This window comes from Coregonus clupeaformis, chromosome 36 (assembly GCF_020615455.1).
Source record: "Coregonus clupeaformis isolate EN_2021a chromosome 36, ASM2061545v1, whole genome shotgun sequence".
NCBI classification, from domain to species: domain Eukaryota; kingdom Metazoa; phylum Chordata; class Actinopteri; order Salmoniformes; family Salmonidae; genus Coregonus; species Coregonus clupeaformis.
This window is the reverse complement of record NC_059227.1, coordinates 21362565-21379075: the sequence shown is the minus strand read 5'-3', so window position 1 is coordinate 21379075 and position 16511 is coordinate 21362565. Positions and strand designations below refer to the sequence as shown.

Sequence of the window (16511 nt, the reverse complement as noted above, 5' to 3'; positions counted from 1 at the left end):
GTGACCTGTGAGGCGTCTGTTTCTCAAACTAGACACTCTAATGTATTTGTCCTCTTGCTCAGTTGTGCACCGGGGCCTCCCACTCCTCTTTCTATTCTGGTTAGAGCCAGTTTGCGCTGTTCTGTGAAGGGAGTAGTACACAGCATTCTATGAGTTCTTCAGTTTCTTGGCAATTTCTCGCATGGAATAGCCTTAATTTCTCTGAACAAGAATAGACTGACGAGTTTCAGAAGAAAGTTATTTGTTTCTGGCCATTTTGATCCTGTAATCGACCCCACAATTGCTGATGCTCCAGATACTCAACTAGTCTCAAGAAGGCCAGTTTTATTGATTCTTTAATCAGCACAACAGTTTCCAGCTGTGCTAACATAATTGCAAAAGGGTTTTCTAATGATCAATTAGCCTTTTAAAATTATAAACTTGGATTAGCAAACACAACGTGCCATTGGAACACAGGACTAATGGTTGCTGATAATGGGCCTCTGTACGCCTATGTAGATATTCCATAAAAAATCTGCCATTTCCAGCTACAATAGCCATTTACAACATTAACAATGTCTACACTGTATTTCTGATCAATTTGATGTTATTTTAATGGACAAAAAAATTGCTTTTCTTTCGAAAACAAGGAAATGTCTAAGTGACCCCAAACTTTTGAACGGTAGTGTACATACTGTATGCTACAGTAAATGACAACACGATATACAGAAAAGAAGGCACTTACTTTGTTTGATAGGAACGCACACATGTCCAAAGTTATTATTTGTAAGGAAAACAACAAGGCAATGCGAGCGCCAGACAGAACATTTTCCAATTCGTGCAAAACTGCGCAAATTTCTGCATACTTGATCTGTGGAAACATTGGTGAAGACGTGCTTGGGATCTCCTCGAAGAGAGAAGTTTGTCCGGCTCAGTAAAGCCTCAAACATAAATTGTCCGCAACACTGAAATGGGCTACTTCTATGTGAATCAATTCAAACTGTTGTTCAAAAATAAAACTTGTTAGAAAATAATTTGAAATTGAAGCATAGCCTATAGATAATTAGCAGGCAGCGCGTGTTAACTTTCCTGTTGCGTAACAATCACATTTTGGAACAGTGAGTGCATTCTGACATCACGTGCATAAAACAACTCACGCTGGGGTGGTCGTTAGAGATATTTGGAACTCACATGTGAAAACGTTCGATACTGAGACAACTAAACTGAGGAGTTCTGGCCTACTGCCTCCAGTCTCTAGTACTAGCTAGCTGGAGGTTATATAGGTCATTGAATTGAACTGAACCAAACATCAACATACCTTACTTCAGCTGTTGCTACCCTTCCATCTGACCTAGACAAAGAAAGCACTGGATGGGTGTAGGTGACAGGAGAGTGTGTTATGGAAACACAGGATCAAAGAGTCCGAACGCCTCAATGTCACACACACACTTGTTTTTCTATCCTCGTGGGGACCTACAAAAAAATAATCATATTTTGCCTTACCCCTAACCCTAAACCTAACCCTAACCTTAACCCCTAAACCTAACTCTAATGCCTAACCCTAAACCCTAATTGTAACCAGAACCCTAATTGTAACCCTAACCCTAAACTTAACCCTAAGATTAAAATAGCCTTTTTGCCCTCGGGGGGATGTGGGAAATGTCCCCACGAGAGAGAATTTTCCTTGTTTTACTATCTTTGTGGGGACTTTTGGGGATTTCAGGTCCCCACAAGGCTAGAAGAACAAGACCACAAACACACACAGGGAGGGATAAATCAGGGAGGGTGACATAATGACGATGGACGGTGAGGACGTGCTGAAACGCAGAGAGAGGGTCAGAGAATGGCACTGTTGCTGAACAATGTGTGTGTGTGTGTGCGTGTGTGTGTGACTGAGGCTGTATATTTTAACTGTGTCTGTGGCTGTGTATGTTTTAGTGTGTGTGTGGGTGGGGGAGATGGAATTAACAAGGCCTAATATCCGGGAATGGTTGAAAAAATGAGAAGACACATAGGGGGGTGGAATGGTGTCGTTTTCGGGAAGCGGTTAGGAAATCAGAAGCATTGCAGGGGGTACGGGGAAAGGAGGGAGGTCGGTATTTAGGGAGGGGGCGCACACACACGTGTGAAACAACCAGGGCAGGGCAATGTTTACAGTGGTAGTAAACCTCAGCCAACCACTCACCCCGTCTAAACATAAAAACACACACCCTTCTTCCTTCCCTCCCACAGACTTCTCTGACATTTGCATTCCCTACCTCATAGTAATTAATCATGTAGGCATCATGCTTCTCTGAATCTCCAGAGCACCCACATACACACACACACACACACTCCACAGATCTCATTAATCAATTATCCATGTGGAAAAGTGTGTGTGTGTGTGTGGTTACAGTGCGACGCTCCCGAGACAGCGTGCCTCTGATGGACCGCCCTATTGTTTTTGTTAACGCATTTATTCAGTTAGTTTATAATTCTCTCTCTAGACCAGTATGTTCTCTGTCTCAGTCTGTGCGTGTGTGTGTTCTTAGTTCACTCATAGGCCAGGGCCATCACATGATTATCCAGGCTGACTTGCACTCTGATCGAGCTCTCTATTTTTAGATGTGAAATGTTGAAATAGATGGTGTGTTAGTTAGTAAACAGGACAGGCTGTATACTCACACCACGAGCTCACGTCATGGTGCTAGGTCTGGAGATGGCAAACCAAAATACACCCTGCACACATCAGAAGTTAGCAGACTTTAAATACCGCTCTCGATATTGAGTTATTTAAACACTATGGGAGTTGTGGATGGCCACTGAGTAGATCTTTCTAAGGGGAGAGAACTGTTGGATGAGCCTCATAATAGAGACATACTGTTCCAGAGACAGAATAAATATATCTTTGTTAGAGTCTTTCTACATCTGAAGCAAGCCATTTGTTTGTTTTGGTGCGCTTGTCTGTTGGTCTGTCTATCGGTCTCGTCTTTCTCGCTCTCTCTCTCTCTCTCTTTCTCTCTCTCTCTCGCTCTCTGTCTCTTTATGTCTCTCTCTCTATATCTGCAAGGCCGTGGCATCCCCAAGCCAACTGTAACATCCCGTAGTGAACCATACTGAACGGTTCACTAATGAACGCACAGGGTATTGTACGTGATGTTCTTTACTGCTGAGAGGAGCTGGCTCTCTCAGCTTTGGGTAGATTTGAGACTCTGTGTTGTTCAGTGGGGAGCTACAGTAAGGGAGCTAAGCTGTGTGTGTGCGTGTGCGCGCGTGCGGTTGTGTATGTGCGCGCACACTTTTTGTTTCAAACGGTCTGTGTGTATGTTTAATGTGCTGTGTATGTTGTGAACACATTCGCACACTGTAGAAATGTATGTACACTACCAGTCAAACGTTTGGACACACCTACTCATTCAAGGGTTTTTCTATTTTTTTACTATTTTCTACATTGTAGAATAATAGTGGAGACATCAAAACTATGAAATAACACATATGGAATCATGTAGTAACCAAAAAAATGTTAAACAAATCGAAATATATTTTATATTTGAGATTCTTCAAATAGCCACCCTTTGCCTTGATGACAGCTTTGCACACTCTTGGCATTCTCTCAACCAGCTTCACCTGGAATGCTTTTCCAACAGTCTTGAAGGAGTTCCCACATATGCTGAGGAGTTGTTGGCTGCTTTTCCTTCACTCTGCCGTCCGACTCATTCCAAACTATCCCAGTTGGGTTGAGGTCGGGGGATTGTGGAGGCCAGGTCATCTGATGCAGCACTCCATCACTCTCCTTCTTGGTAAAATAGCCCTTACACAACCTGGGGGTGTGTTGGGTCATTGTCCTGTTGAAAAACAAATGATAGTCCCACTAAGCCCAAACAAGATTGGATGGCGTATCGCTGCAGAATGCTGTGGTAGCCATGCTGGTTAAGTGTGCCTTGAATTCTAAATAAATCACAGGCAGTGTCACCAGCAAAGCACCCCCACACCATAACACCTTCTCCTCCATGCTTTACGGTGGGAACTACACATGCGGAGATCATCTGTTCACCCACACCACGTCTCACTAAGACACGGCGGTTGGAACCAAAAATCTCCAATTTGGACTCCAGACCAAAGGACACATTTCCACCGTTCTAATGTCCATTGCTCTTGTTTCTTGGCACAAGCAAGTCTCTTCTTCTTATTGGTGTCCTTTCGTAGTGGTTTCTTTGCAGCAATTCGACCATGAAGGCCTGATTCACACAGTCCCCTCTGAACAGTTGATGTTGAGATGTGTCTGTGACTTGAATTCTGTGAAGCATTTATTTCGGCTACAATTTCTGAGGCTGGTAACTCTAATGAACTTATCCTCTGCAGTAGAGGTAACTCTGGGTGTTCCATTCCTGTGGCGGTGCTCATGAGAGCCAGTTTCATCATAGCGTGTGATGGTTTTTGCGACTGCACTTGAAGAAACTTTAAAAGTTCTTGACATTTTCCATATTGACTGACCTTCATGTCTTAATGTAATGATGGACTGTCATTTCTCTTTGCTTATTTGAGCTGATCTTGACATAATATGGACCAAATAGGGCTATCTTCTGTATACCCCACCACCTTGTCACAACACAACTGATTGGCTCAAACGCATTAAGAAGGAAATAAATTCCACAAATTAACTTTTAAGAAGGCACACCTGTTAATTGAAATGCATTCCAGGGGACTACCTCATGAAGCTGGTTGAGAGAATGCCAAGCGTGTGCAAAGATGGCATCAAGGCAAAGGGTGGCTATTTGAAGAATCTCAAATATAAACTATATTTTGATTTGTTTAACACTTTTTTGTTTACTACATGATTCCATATGTGTTATTTAATAGTTTTGATGTCTCCACTATTATTCTACAATGTAAAAATAAAGAAAAACCCTTGAATGAGTAGGTGTGTCCAAACTTTTGACTGGTAGTGTATATGGATGTGTGGGTGTGTGGGTGTGTGCAGTAACTCACCACAGCATAAGTGAAGCACGTTTTCAGCAACGAGGTGACTGCCCTCATGAAACACACTGACCTACAGGAGAGCCACCAGGACAATGTGACAGAACATGCCTGTTTCTTAGGGCTCTGATTGGTTAGATAGGGTGGGCTTGGTCAGCCAACACCCCCCCTCAGGGCAGTCCTGATTGGAGGAAACAGAGGGTAAACTGAGCTCAGGACAGGATGTATGGAGGGAGAGTGGATGTGTGTGTGTGCCTGTGTGTGACCCACACATTAGCCAGGCCTCTTAGTGGCAGGAGAATGTTCCATGATTCTTAAAGGATCATGTCCTCTGGACTGTGAAAAGAGAAAGGGACCCAAACAGAAACAGACCTATGGACAATTTTAGAGTTTCCTGTGCATGTGTGCAATATTTTGTGTGGACTTATTTGTGGGTTGGGCTATTGTTGTGTGAATGTAGTATATCAGTAAAAACGTAAATGTAAAAATGCAATGTGCAGAGACAGAGATAGAAAAAGAGCGAGAGGGAGAGAGAGAAAATGAGGAGAAAGTCAGAATAGAGCAGTGTGATCACTTTCACAATCCTGACTTGATCCCTGTCCAGTTTACACACACACACACACACACAACCTAAACACACACACAAATAAGCGGCGAGACGCTCAGCCCTGGCCGGAAAGAGCACATTTGGTTGAACAGAATGGAATGTTCTCTTCACTCTCCAGAACTCAGGGCAGCTGGAATTGGGAGGAGTGTGTGTATTGTGTGTGTGTGTATGTATGTATGCGTGTGTGCGTGCATGGAGGGTTACAATATAAATAACTTTGTTCTAACTCTCCTGTCCTCTGTATCTGCGCTGGGTCTGGAGTTTATTTATAAAACATACAGTTAGCCCTCTCTCCCTCTTTCTGTCTCTCTCGCACCTTCTCTCTGTGTTATTATAATTTACCTTTAATTTGACAGGGAGTCCCATTGAGACCAAGGTCTCATTTGCAAGGGAGCCCTGCATCTTACAATTACACAAATTACTCATAGGAAATACACCAGATATGTGTAATACAAAGAGAATACCAAAAATTAAATAAAACATGAAAAGCATGTCTCTCTCTCTCTCTCTCTCTCTCTCTCTCTCTCTCTCTCTCTCTCTCTCTCTCTCTCTCTCTCTCTCTCTCTCTCTCTCTCTCTCTCTCTCTCTCTCTCTCTCTCTCTCTCTCTCTCTCTCTCTCTCTCTCTCTCTCTCTCTCTCTCTCTCTCTCTCTCTCTCTCTCTCTCTAAAGTGACACAGGGGAGGTAAAGTACAACCAGAGGTATGAGGCTCAGGTCACTGAACCCAAGCAATCAGAGCTGACAGAGCAGGTCTGGAGGCGAAGTAAGGGTGTAAGAGGAGTGACCAACGACCTCAGTGCACTCTAACCTTTGACCCCCCCAGCCTGATGTTCACCTCACGACCTGGACACTTCCTGTTATACAGTGTGTGAAGAGCTCTCAGTCTGTGTGTGTGTGCATGTGTTGCATAACCCCGGAGGGTAGGGCTGGTCTTTTAGGAGAGAGATAGCATGGCATGGTTCAGGCTTGGCTTGAACCAGTAAGGCAGGGGAGGAGAAGGGAAAGGGGGTTAGAGGGGAGGGGTTAGAGGGGAGGGGTTAGAGGCGAGGGGTAGAGAGCTCTTGGGGTAGAGAAAGATTGGAGTAGTAGATAGGAGGGGAGGGGTAGAGAGATTGGAGGCAGGCAGAGAGATTGGAGGCGGGCAGAGAGATTTAGGACAGGACAGACCGCTCATCCCTTTCTTCCAGGCCACAGACTTGGCCAGAATGACCCAGCCTATCCTGTCAGAACACAGTGAAATGAGGCTTAAGTGGGTGATGAAACCCACTAAAACAATTCCTAGTGGTAGATAGAGCTCATTATTACTAGAATATTACTATCTTATACAAGCACATACAAATGCAAATTGTGAACTCCCACCTACACAACCCTCATAAAAATGGAGAGCTCCTGTGTGTGTGTGTGTGTGTGTGTGTGTGTGTAGATTCCTAGCGTGGTTGCTGACAGTGATGAATAGTTCCCACATGTTGCTGACGGACAAAAAGTCCTCTGTGCTCCAGAGCTCTGGCTGCAGCTGGTGTCCACACACACACACACACACACACACACACACACACACACATACATACATACATAAGAATTTTTCAGTTAAACATTAGCTACGGAGCAGGCGTGGAAGGAGAGGAATAACAGTGTAGCTATCCCTGGGAAGAGATGACAACTGAGGAGATGTTGTAGAGAGCTGTGTGTGTGTGTTCAAGGCCATGAACGTTTGTTAGCATTGTGTATACAGTGGGGGGAAAAAGTATTTAGTCAGCCACCAATTGTGCAAGTTCTCCCACTTAAAAAGATGAGAGAGGCCTGTAATTTTCATCATAGGTACACGTCAACTATGACAGACAAAATGAGAGAAAAAAAATCCAGAAAATCACATTGTGTAGTCATACATTGTAGTTATGCGTCGTGTCAGTAGTAGGGAGAAAAGGTGTATTTGTGTACTTAGTTTAGGTGTGTGTGTTCGTATGTGTGTGTGTATTAGAGATAATGAGAAAGAGAGAGAGAGAGACAAAAAGAGCGAGAGAGAGAGAGAGAGAGATATGAATCCAAGCTACTGTCTCAGTGAACTGCTTTTCTTAATGGGCTTTGGGAATAACCCAGAGGAGCAAGTGTAGTAAGTATACTGTACTCTCACTGCTGTGTCGCAAGCACACACAGACACACACACACAAAACCACACACTTACATACACACATTACACTCTCTCTTAACAATTGCTTTTTAGTGGCACGGAAAAGAGAGGGGGAAAATAGAGGAAATATGAAAGAGTTCCAGTGTTGGCAGAGAGCGGGAGGAGGGGAGAAAGCGATGGAAGAAGGGAGAGAAGGAGGGAGAATGTATTAAGTGTCAGGAACTGGCAGGTTTATGTTTACAGGGGGAGAGAACCTCAGAGATTCCATTCACTCTATTCCTTCTTTTTTTTCTCCCTCCCTTGCTCACTCTCCCTCTCGCTCCCTCTCCCTCCCTCCATAGATGTTACACCCCCGCCCCATCCCCCCACCCTCTTTATAATTTGATGTATCCAGTTCTTTCACGATTTCTTTAAGCGTTCTTCCTCCCTTCATTTAGCGCGTAGCAGCTGTAAAGACTTAGTGTGTGAGTGTGTATGTTCTGGTGCTGTAATAAAGAAGCTTTACGTCATACCGAGGCGAGATGCTGCCTGGCTAGCTGTAAACACTGGTCTCCTTGGTATCTCTCCTCATCTTACTTCATAGGACAGACCTACACGCACATACACATATACACAGCGTGCCTGAAATCTGTCTTGCCTGCTACTTACTGAAACAACACACTGTGTACAACTACTACATACTATTTAGAATGTACTGTTTAGTAAAAATGTATGCAGTAAGCGACAAATGTCAACATACTGCTCATCCATACTGAGAAGGTGTCATCTAATTATTTGTCAAAAACACGTGGGTGTGAAAAGACGATTCTCTTCCTCAATAGTGTGCAATGAATTCTACTAGATGAAAAGCCGAAATGAATATGAATGAATCTGACATCCTGGCATTGAAAGCATACTCAGTACCACTATTGCCCTCACACACAAACTCTCTAAGGCAACGTTACACCCTCCTATTTTTCCAAACAGAATAACAATCCAATCCACGTCGTCAGTGTAGTGTAACAGAGGAAGGGTTAGAGGAGATTGGTTGGGAAAAACAATATTTGGATTCCGACAAAAACCCAAACGACTTTGGCTCTCTGATTCAAACCCAATAATCTGTTCTGTTTTGGGGCAGAGAAAAAACATACAAATAAATAACATGAAAAAATGGTATGTTTTGGATGGTGGTTGGGTTTATATCTATGGATATATCAAAACCCCAGTCTCTCTCAGGGCTCAAAGAGAACCATATGTTTGGAAAGCAACTGGAACAAGGAAAGAGGGATAGATGTAAATCCATTGCAGTACCTCAACGTGTTCAGTTCTTTTGGGTTGCCTCCCTATTTATAATCAGTAAAATGACCTAGATTTCTGTGTGTTGAAACATGTTTGGTATAAAACTTACTGTTTGTGGAGTAACCATGCACAGCCAACACTCTATGTGTAGGCCACACATAACACACATCATTAAGTAGTTATGTCCATTCATCCTGTGTGCAGAGGATGTAACCAATAGACCAGTAGAGTCCGGAGCTTTGTTCTTGCACAGTCTTCCCTTGTCCGGTGATGATATGTGAGGTTAGAGAGTGTGTGTTCATTACTCCATCATGAATGGGCCATGGGACTGTAGATGAAAGCATGCCAGCTGATGATCAGTGGGCCCCACCCCGGTCGGTAATTCGACCATGCTTACTTCAAGTTTAGATAGCTGGCCGCTAGTCTAACTTACCAATCTAAAACATGTTTGCTGATATGGGCTAATTAAGTGACTGCTGACGCACAACCAAAATTCTATTATTCTAACTCTCAACAGTAAGTTGAAACACTGACAATGTTTTTTATTTGTATTATTATTTTATTTTTTATATATTGGTCCACAGGCCGCCAGTTGCCCATCCCGGATTTAGGCTTATCGCTGCTATGAAAACAAACTGTTTGATTATTTGATGATGAATAAGCACTACCTGCTGTGTGTCTCCCAGCACTGCTCTGAACATGAAGGAGCTCATCTCAGATCAATACACACCAGCGATGACTCACAATCCCCCTGCCATGCACACACACACACACACACACTTCAAAACCCGGCTGTTACGCGGGGGACCCTTTGTGTGTGTATGTGTGTGATTAATGATAGAGCACACTAAATCACACACGCATACACACACACACACTACAATGGGAACAATAGGAACATCAACTCTAATGGTTGCTGCATGTTATTCATGTGTTGCTATCTGGGGCCTTCCATTCAGCAGTGAATGAACAGTCAAAGCAATGGGTTTGGTGCTTTATTCTAGCAGCACTAGTCCCAAAGAACATTGAGTACAAACTCAATGGGTGGTTTATAAATCAATGTTTCTGGACTTAATGAACATGATTCATACAATCAGTGATTGGAGAATGAAAAAGAATATGAAGACTCAATACTGAGTACATGCATTGTTTGCTGAATTACTTTTCAATGATTTTGAGCACTGTAGTGGACGCTCTAACTCTCTCTCTCTCTTTCTTCTCTGTCTCTCTGACAGAACTCCATCCGGCACAACCTCTCCCTCCACAGTCGTTTCATCCGTGTCCAGAACGAGGGAACGGGAAAGAGTTCCTGGTGGATGATAAACCCGGAGGGAGGAAAAGGCGGGAAGGCCCCCCGGCGCCGTGCTGTCTCCATGGACAACAGCAACAAGTACACCAAGTCTGCCCGTGGCCGCGCAGCCAAGAAGAAGGCGGCCCTCCAGGCAGCGGCGGCCGGCGAGGGGGGCGGAGACAGCCCCTCAGGGCTTTCCAAGTGGCCAGGCAGCCCCACATCACGGAGCAGTGAGGACCTGGATGCCTGGACAGACTTCCGCTCACGCACCAACTCCAACGCCAGCACGCTGAGCGGGCGCCTCTCGCCCATCCTGGCCAACCCAGAGCTGGACGAGGTGCCGGACGATGAACCGCAGCTGTCACCCATGCTCTACTCCAGCCCTGGCGGGGCGCTGTCGCCCGGGAACACCCCCACGCCCAATGGGAAGGCAGTGCCCGCAGAGCTGCCCCGCCTGGCAGACCTGGCAGGAACCATGAACCTGAACGACGGGCTGACGGATGACTTGATGGATGAGCTGCTGGATAACATTACTCTGGCCCCCAACCCAACCGGACCGACCACCCAGAGAGGATCCACCGGATTCAGTTTTGGCTCCAAGCCTGCCGGGCTGGGCTCCCCCTCCTCAGCCACCCCGCTCTCCGCTGCATCCCCTTCTAATGGTGCAAGCAGCGGTGGCTACAATAATACAATCTTCGGGCCCCTCGCAGCGGGCTCCTCCCTGCGGCCCGCCCCCATGCAGACCATCCAGGAGAACAAGCAGACGTCCTTCTCCTGCATCTCCCGCTTCGGCAGCCAGACCTTGCAGGACCTGCTCAACTCAGAGGGCCACAGCCACAGTGACGTCATGATGACCCAGTCCGACCCGCTGATGTCACAGGCCAGCGCCGCCGCCGTCATCTCCCAGAACTCCCGGCGAGGCCTCATGCTCCGCAGCGACCCCATGATGACCTTTGGGATCACGGCGGCTGGCCAGGGAGGGCAGGGGGGGCTCTTGCACCCCCACAACCACATCCAGGGCTCCCTGAGGACCCTGAACGGGGGTCTGAGCCTGAACAACGAGGCCAACGCCAAGCAGCAGCTCCTGCACTCTCCACTGGGACTTGGATCCAACGGATCCTCCATGATGCAGATTGACTCGTCTCTCTTCCTGAACGGGAGCGCTGGTGGCAGCGGTGGGATCTGCTCGCTAGGCCCCGACCGCTTTCCCACCGACCTGGACCTGGACATGTTTAACGGGAGCCTGGAGTGTGACATGGAGTCCATCATCAGAAACGAGCTGATGGACGCAGATGGCCTGGACTTTAACTTTGACTCTCTGGCCAACCTGAACGGAACCAACCTGGGCAGCTTCACCAGCACCAAGCAGGGACCCCAGAACTGGGTCCCTGGCTGAGAGGGAGGCCACACTCTGGAGGTGGTGGAGCAGGTCAGAGTCCATGTCACTGTCTGTGTACATCTGGGACTGCCATTGGTGCCAGAGAGAGCGAGAGAGACGGAATGTGTGATTTTCTGTCTGTTTCTAGCTGTCTAGCAGAGTGTGAATGTGTGATTTTCTGTCTGTTTCTAGCTGTCTAGCGGAGAATAGGGAAAGCATGTTAATCGATTTGTCATGTTCCTTGAAAGTAATTTTGGACTGTCACTTGGATTACTGTTAGTCAGCTACGACCCAGCTAAAATCACCCCATTGGCCCAGGGTATTCGGTGGGCAAGGTGGGAACAGGCTAGCCCACACCAGCGCCCCGCCAGGGCTGGAGTAGAGCATGGGTGACAGCTGCGGTTCAACCAAACCCAACATGGGTTAGCCCACACCAGCCCTAAACGGGCTAGCCTACACCAGCCCAACACAGGCTAGCCCACACAAGTGGCTAGCCCACACAATTATTAAATTGTAATAAATAAATAATAATTCAATACATTTCTATTAAATAGAAAAAGTGCATCGGCAGCCTACATGGGGCCAATATTTTTGCCTGCATTGGGCCCACATTGTGCCAATGTAGGCATGTTTTCTGGGAACAGATGGGCTTATTTCAGGCAGTGAGGGCTGCCTTCACAAGATATGGGCTGCCCACACTAGGCCACACTGGGCAAATGCCTTGGGGGCCAACATGGAGCCAATGAGCAAAGGCGCATTAGCCCAATGTGGGAAGTCTTGCGTAATTGGTCAGATGCTCAATTAAGTTCTGGGTCCATACGTGTTAAGATAAGAGATAGAACGAGGATCGGAACCGGCCCACATAGTGCCAATGTGGACATTTTTGCTGGGTAATAATCTGATATTGAACTATGATTATAAGTTCATCCCATTCACTCAGATCTGATGTCATTTCCCGTATCTCCCTCTCTTCAGGTCCCAACTGTAAAGCATGAGAAGATCAGACACAAAACGTCATTTTTGCCAAACCTGACATCAGCACACCGTGGAATAAAATCCCTCTGTTAACACAAGACCTCCTCTAGAGAAATGTACCTTTGCTCCCACTCTGACCATGAACATTTCAATGACACAGACTCACAAGACGCTACTGTCAGTTACTCAAAGCCTCCTGCAAAACAAACAAACAAATAAATAAACAATGTGAAATCTTCACAACAAGCTCATCTCAGAATTATGCAATCTTCCTTTGAGAAAACACCAGTCGGGACAAAATCCATTGTAAAGATTTCAGAGAGAGAGAGAGAGACTGTGTTTTGTTTATTTGAAAGGGTTTTGGGCTGGGAAACCAGGAAATGTGGCAAGCAAGGTTGTAGTGTACAGTCAAGTAATTCCTGTTAGAAGAAATGACAAAAGATAAACAAAAGTGATGTGAAATCTAATATAGTGGTTTCTGGGGTGAGTTACCTTGAAAATCTTCCCTCTGTTTTCACTCAGTGATTTTAAATGTTTAATGTTTGTTTTGAATTCCTGTTTTGTCATCATCCCTGTGTCTGCACCTGTTTGTGTAAAAAAAAGTATTGATGAATTGAGAGGAAGGAGACAATATCTGCATTTAAAATAGTGACAACACACACACGTTACACACACACCTCCCAAAATGACAAGACTCCATAACCCCTTAGGAGCGATGATGACATAGGTTTAGTTGTTTTCATTTTACATGAGTTTGATTGATTAGTCCCAGTTTTAAAATGACTTCTAATAAAAATAATAATGATATACAATTATCCTTAGCCAAATACTATAGAGAGAGATTGTATCTAACTGTAAAAAATAGAAGAAAAAACAACAAGAAATCTGTGTAAAGTACACTGCAGTGGAAGCTTCAAGTTAAAGGAAGAGCCGAGGAGGAGGGGGAGATTAGATATTCTTTCTTAGCTAATTGGAGGGTTGCATCGAGGATGTGTAATACAGCATATGTAGCCAAAATGAATACCTATGTCCTAGCGTTGTGTACATTTCCACACCATAACGGGTGCTATGATGTAAACAGTGTTTGAGTCCAGGCCCTAGTAAGCCGTGCGTTTTACCTACGTGGCCTGCTGAGCCGTAGCCGTAGAAGTAGCAACGGCAGGGTGGCGCTGAGAGGCTAGGAGGTTGTACAGTCAGGCTCCTCCCCCTCTGGCAGCCATTTTGTTTTTCTTGAGAAAACCATAAGCTATCTGTATATATTGCCAAATTACTTGAAACATGTACATGTAGGTGACGCTGGCAGCCAAACACCACAACACAATAAGAGCAAAGTATATATGTTTCAGCTCTGCTTGTTGTTTCGTTGTGGGCTTGAGGGGCATGTTATTATATGCATATACCATCACTCAGGGGGAAGAGGGAGCTAGCCTATACCTAACATTACACCAGGTCCCATCTCCATGGTAGAACACACAACAACAAGTCCTTTGTTGGCAAAAAAGTAATGCTTGTGTCGTGAACTTGTAACCTGTGAACTATGACCTTTCAAGAGGTAGAGGAAAATATTCACTCGTTCCTGTCGTTCTGTTTTTTTTTGGAGTCATAGTTTTTTCTCCTCATGTGGGATTCGTGACGCGCGCACACCCACACCCTCACAGACACACCTGGTGCTCCTACAGGTCTCTCCTGTATCTCCTGAGTGCGTGTTCGTGTGTGTGTGACTGTGGACTTTTATCTCATTTATTGATTTTATCTCACAAGGATATGTTATCCTTCGTTATCCTTCATGGCGCATACAGCACCCCCTCTGTATGCATGTACTGTATTTATGCATTATGAATTGTGTGAAATGCATATATATATATATACTCACTCTATGTCCTTTATATACTCATGTAGTACTGGTTTTTTGTGATGCCTCGGAAGGTAGGGTTGAAGAAATAACTTTACATTACCTGCCCGTTTGGAAGGGAAAATGCTACGCTAGTATTAGCAATGCTATTGTTGTTGAACCAGATAGAGAACCAGGACACCATTATTGTAGCAGCATCTGGGCCGCTGGTACCCCTTCTGTGTCTGGGGTAGTTACCCAGAGGGTTGCCCTGGCCTGTCTGTCCTGTATAATAGTGTACAAACAAACAAACGTGTGTATGTATGTCCGTCACCCAGAGGCCGAGGCAGAGGAGTGTTTGTGCATGGCTGGGTAGGTGATCTACTGTAGCAGTGCTACCTGAAATGTAGTGCATGACCCCCACCCCTTCACTGAAGTTCTAGACCAGTGGTGCACTCAGCTCTCTCAGTATGGGGAGAATCTCTATGAGTCCCAGTACACACAGACAGGAGAGTAGATCCCCTAAACTTGAAATCTTCTAACCCCATCGTTTTCTGGAACCTGTGACTTCCAACAAACCTAGAGCCTTCTATGACTCTTCACTGCACCTTACCTCTTATAGAAATGTCCCTGTATTATAGTGTACAAACAGACCGAGAAGGGGAGAAAGAACCCAGTCAGCCCAGAACAGATGTTCCACAGATGCATTCTTTGCTACTGCGTTTAGAGGAAACAGGAAGGCTCCTTTGGCCCCATAATGATGGCACACACACACAGTACTACCCCCATGTCCAGAATAGAAAGTCAGAAGTACCACTAGTTACTCTTTTAGTCACGACATCAGCCCCCTGTTCTTCAAAGCTCTTCTTGATCCTAGAACCTTCTGCCCATCGTTAGCCCCGCCCCTCACCTGCCTTGCTGTCACCTATGACCTCTGCTCTTTGACCCCTGTAGTAAACTCGCTTCTTCTTGACGATGTTGATGTAAGTGGGTATTTTTCCTGTGTATTCCATTTTGAATTGTAATCTAGTTTGTACAAGAAATGGTGCGCATGTAAATAAACCTTGGTGAAACTCCACACTCTCTCCTGGTTCCAGATGTGCTCATGTTTTGTGTTTACTGAAAATGCACAAAGGATTACAGAATTTATTCAGAAAATGTACAACTATACGTGAATGTGCCATCTGAAAAGCAGAACGAATAGGTAATATATTAGTTATTAATAATTACTATTAATAAAACCTGAAGTACACTTGGACATCTGAGACTTGGGATGGGTACTTTTCCATAACTATTGCGACACAGGGAGAAGAGGATGTACAGAACATAGTTGGTGTAGTAGTGTTGCTCGTAAACCCTTCGTCAGCCCAAATCTCCCCCACGCAGCCCCTCAACCACCCCTCACACATTGCCTGTCACCATATCGGTCAGATAGAAACTTTTATCTCTATGGTGTCAAGGTCCCAGCTGTCTAACTAAAAAAGGCCAGTATTTCAGCAATGAGGCCAGAGATGGGTTAGTTTAGTTAAATAGAAATGCCCTGAAGCAATGTTCCCTCTAATTGTTTTCATCACTGAGCAAATTTCAGGTCTGCTGAGCGCAAACTTGAACGTTGTGAAAATTCAGTGCAACTTCCGGCGCACGTTTACTGTGAACACTGAGGCTGTACCCGCTTTAAGTTACAGTTTTAACAGTGGTCATGTAGGCTACTGTGGCTATTTGATCATAATGTAGGCCTACCAGAGTGGCCTACCATCAAAAACAATGGAGAAAATGCAGCCAATAACATTTTAACATGGAAATAGCTGTTCTATCGTTCAGCCTACAGTAGCAGCCAATGTGTGGTGTTCAACGTAGCCCTACATTCCAAAAACATGCAGGGCTTGACATTAACCTGTTTATCCACTTGTCCTTCAGACAAGGAGGTGACTGAAAATGTTGTTGTGTTGTTTGATTCAAGAAACCACTTTACAAAATAATATGCATTATTATTCCTATACCATTATTACAGAGAATCAGACAAAGTATACTACCCTCTGCCTATTGGCTACTTTGCTTATTCAAGCCTGTCTCAAAATACAACACTGCC

At 45.1% G+C, this 16511-nt stretch overlaps 1 protein-coding gene across 1 annotated transcript in view; it reads left to right on the top strand.

The window, feature by feature from the left end:
- LOC121552566 (forkhead box protein O3) overlaps positions 1 to 15507 on the top strand; it is a 55448-nt gene extending 39941 nt beyond the window's left edge. The window contains exons 2-3 of the mRNA XM_041865520.2: positions 10183 to 11667; positions 12592 to 15507. Coding sequence (XP_041721454.1) covers positions 10183 to 11634 — 1452 coding nt within the window. The 3' untranslated portion in view covers positions 11635 to 11667; positions 12592 to 15507. The remainder of the gene's footprint in view (positions 1 to 10182; positions 11668 to 12591) is intronic.
- The last annotated feature ends 1004 nt before the right edge of the window (positions 15508 to 16511 follow it).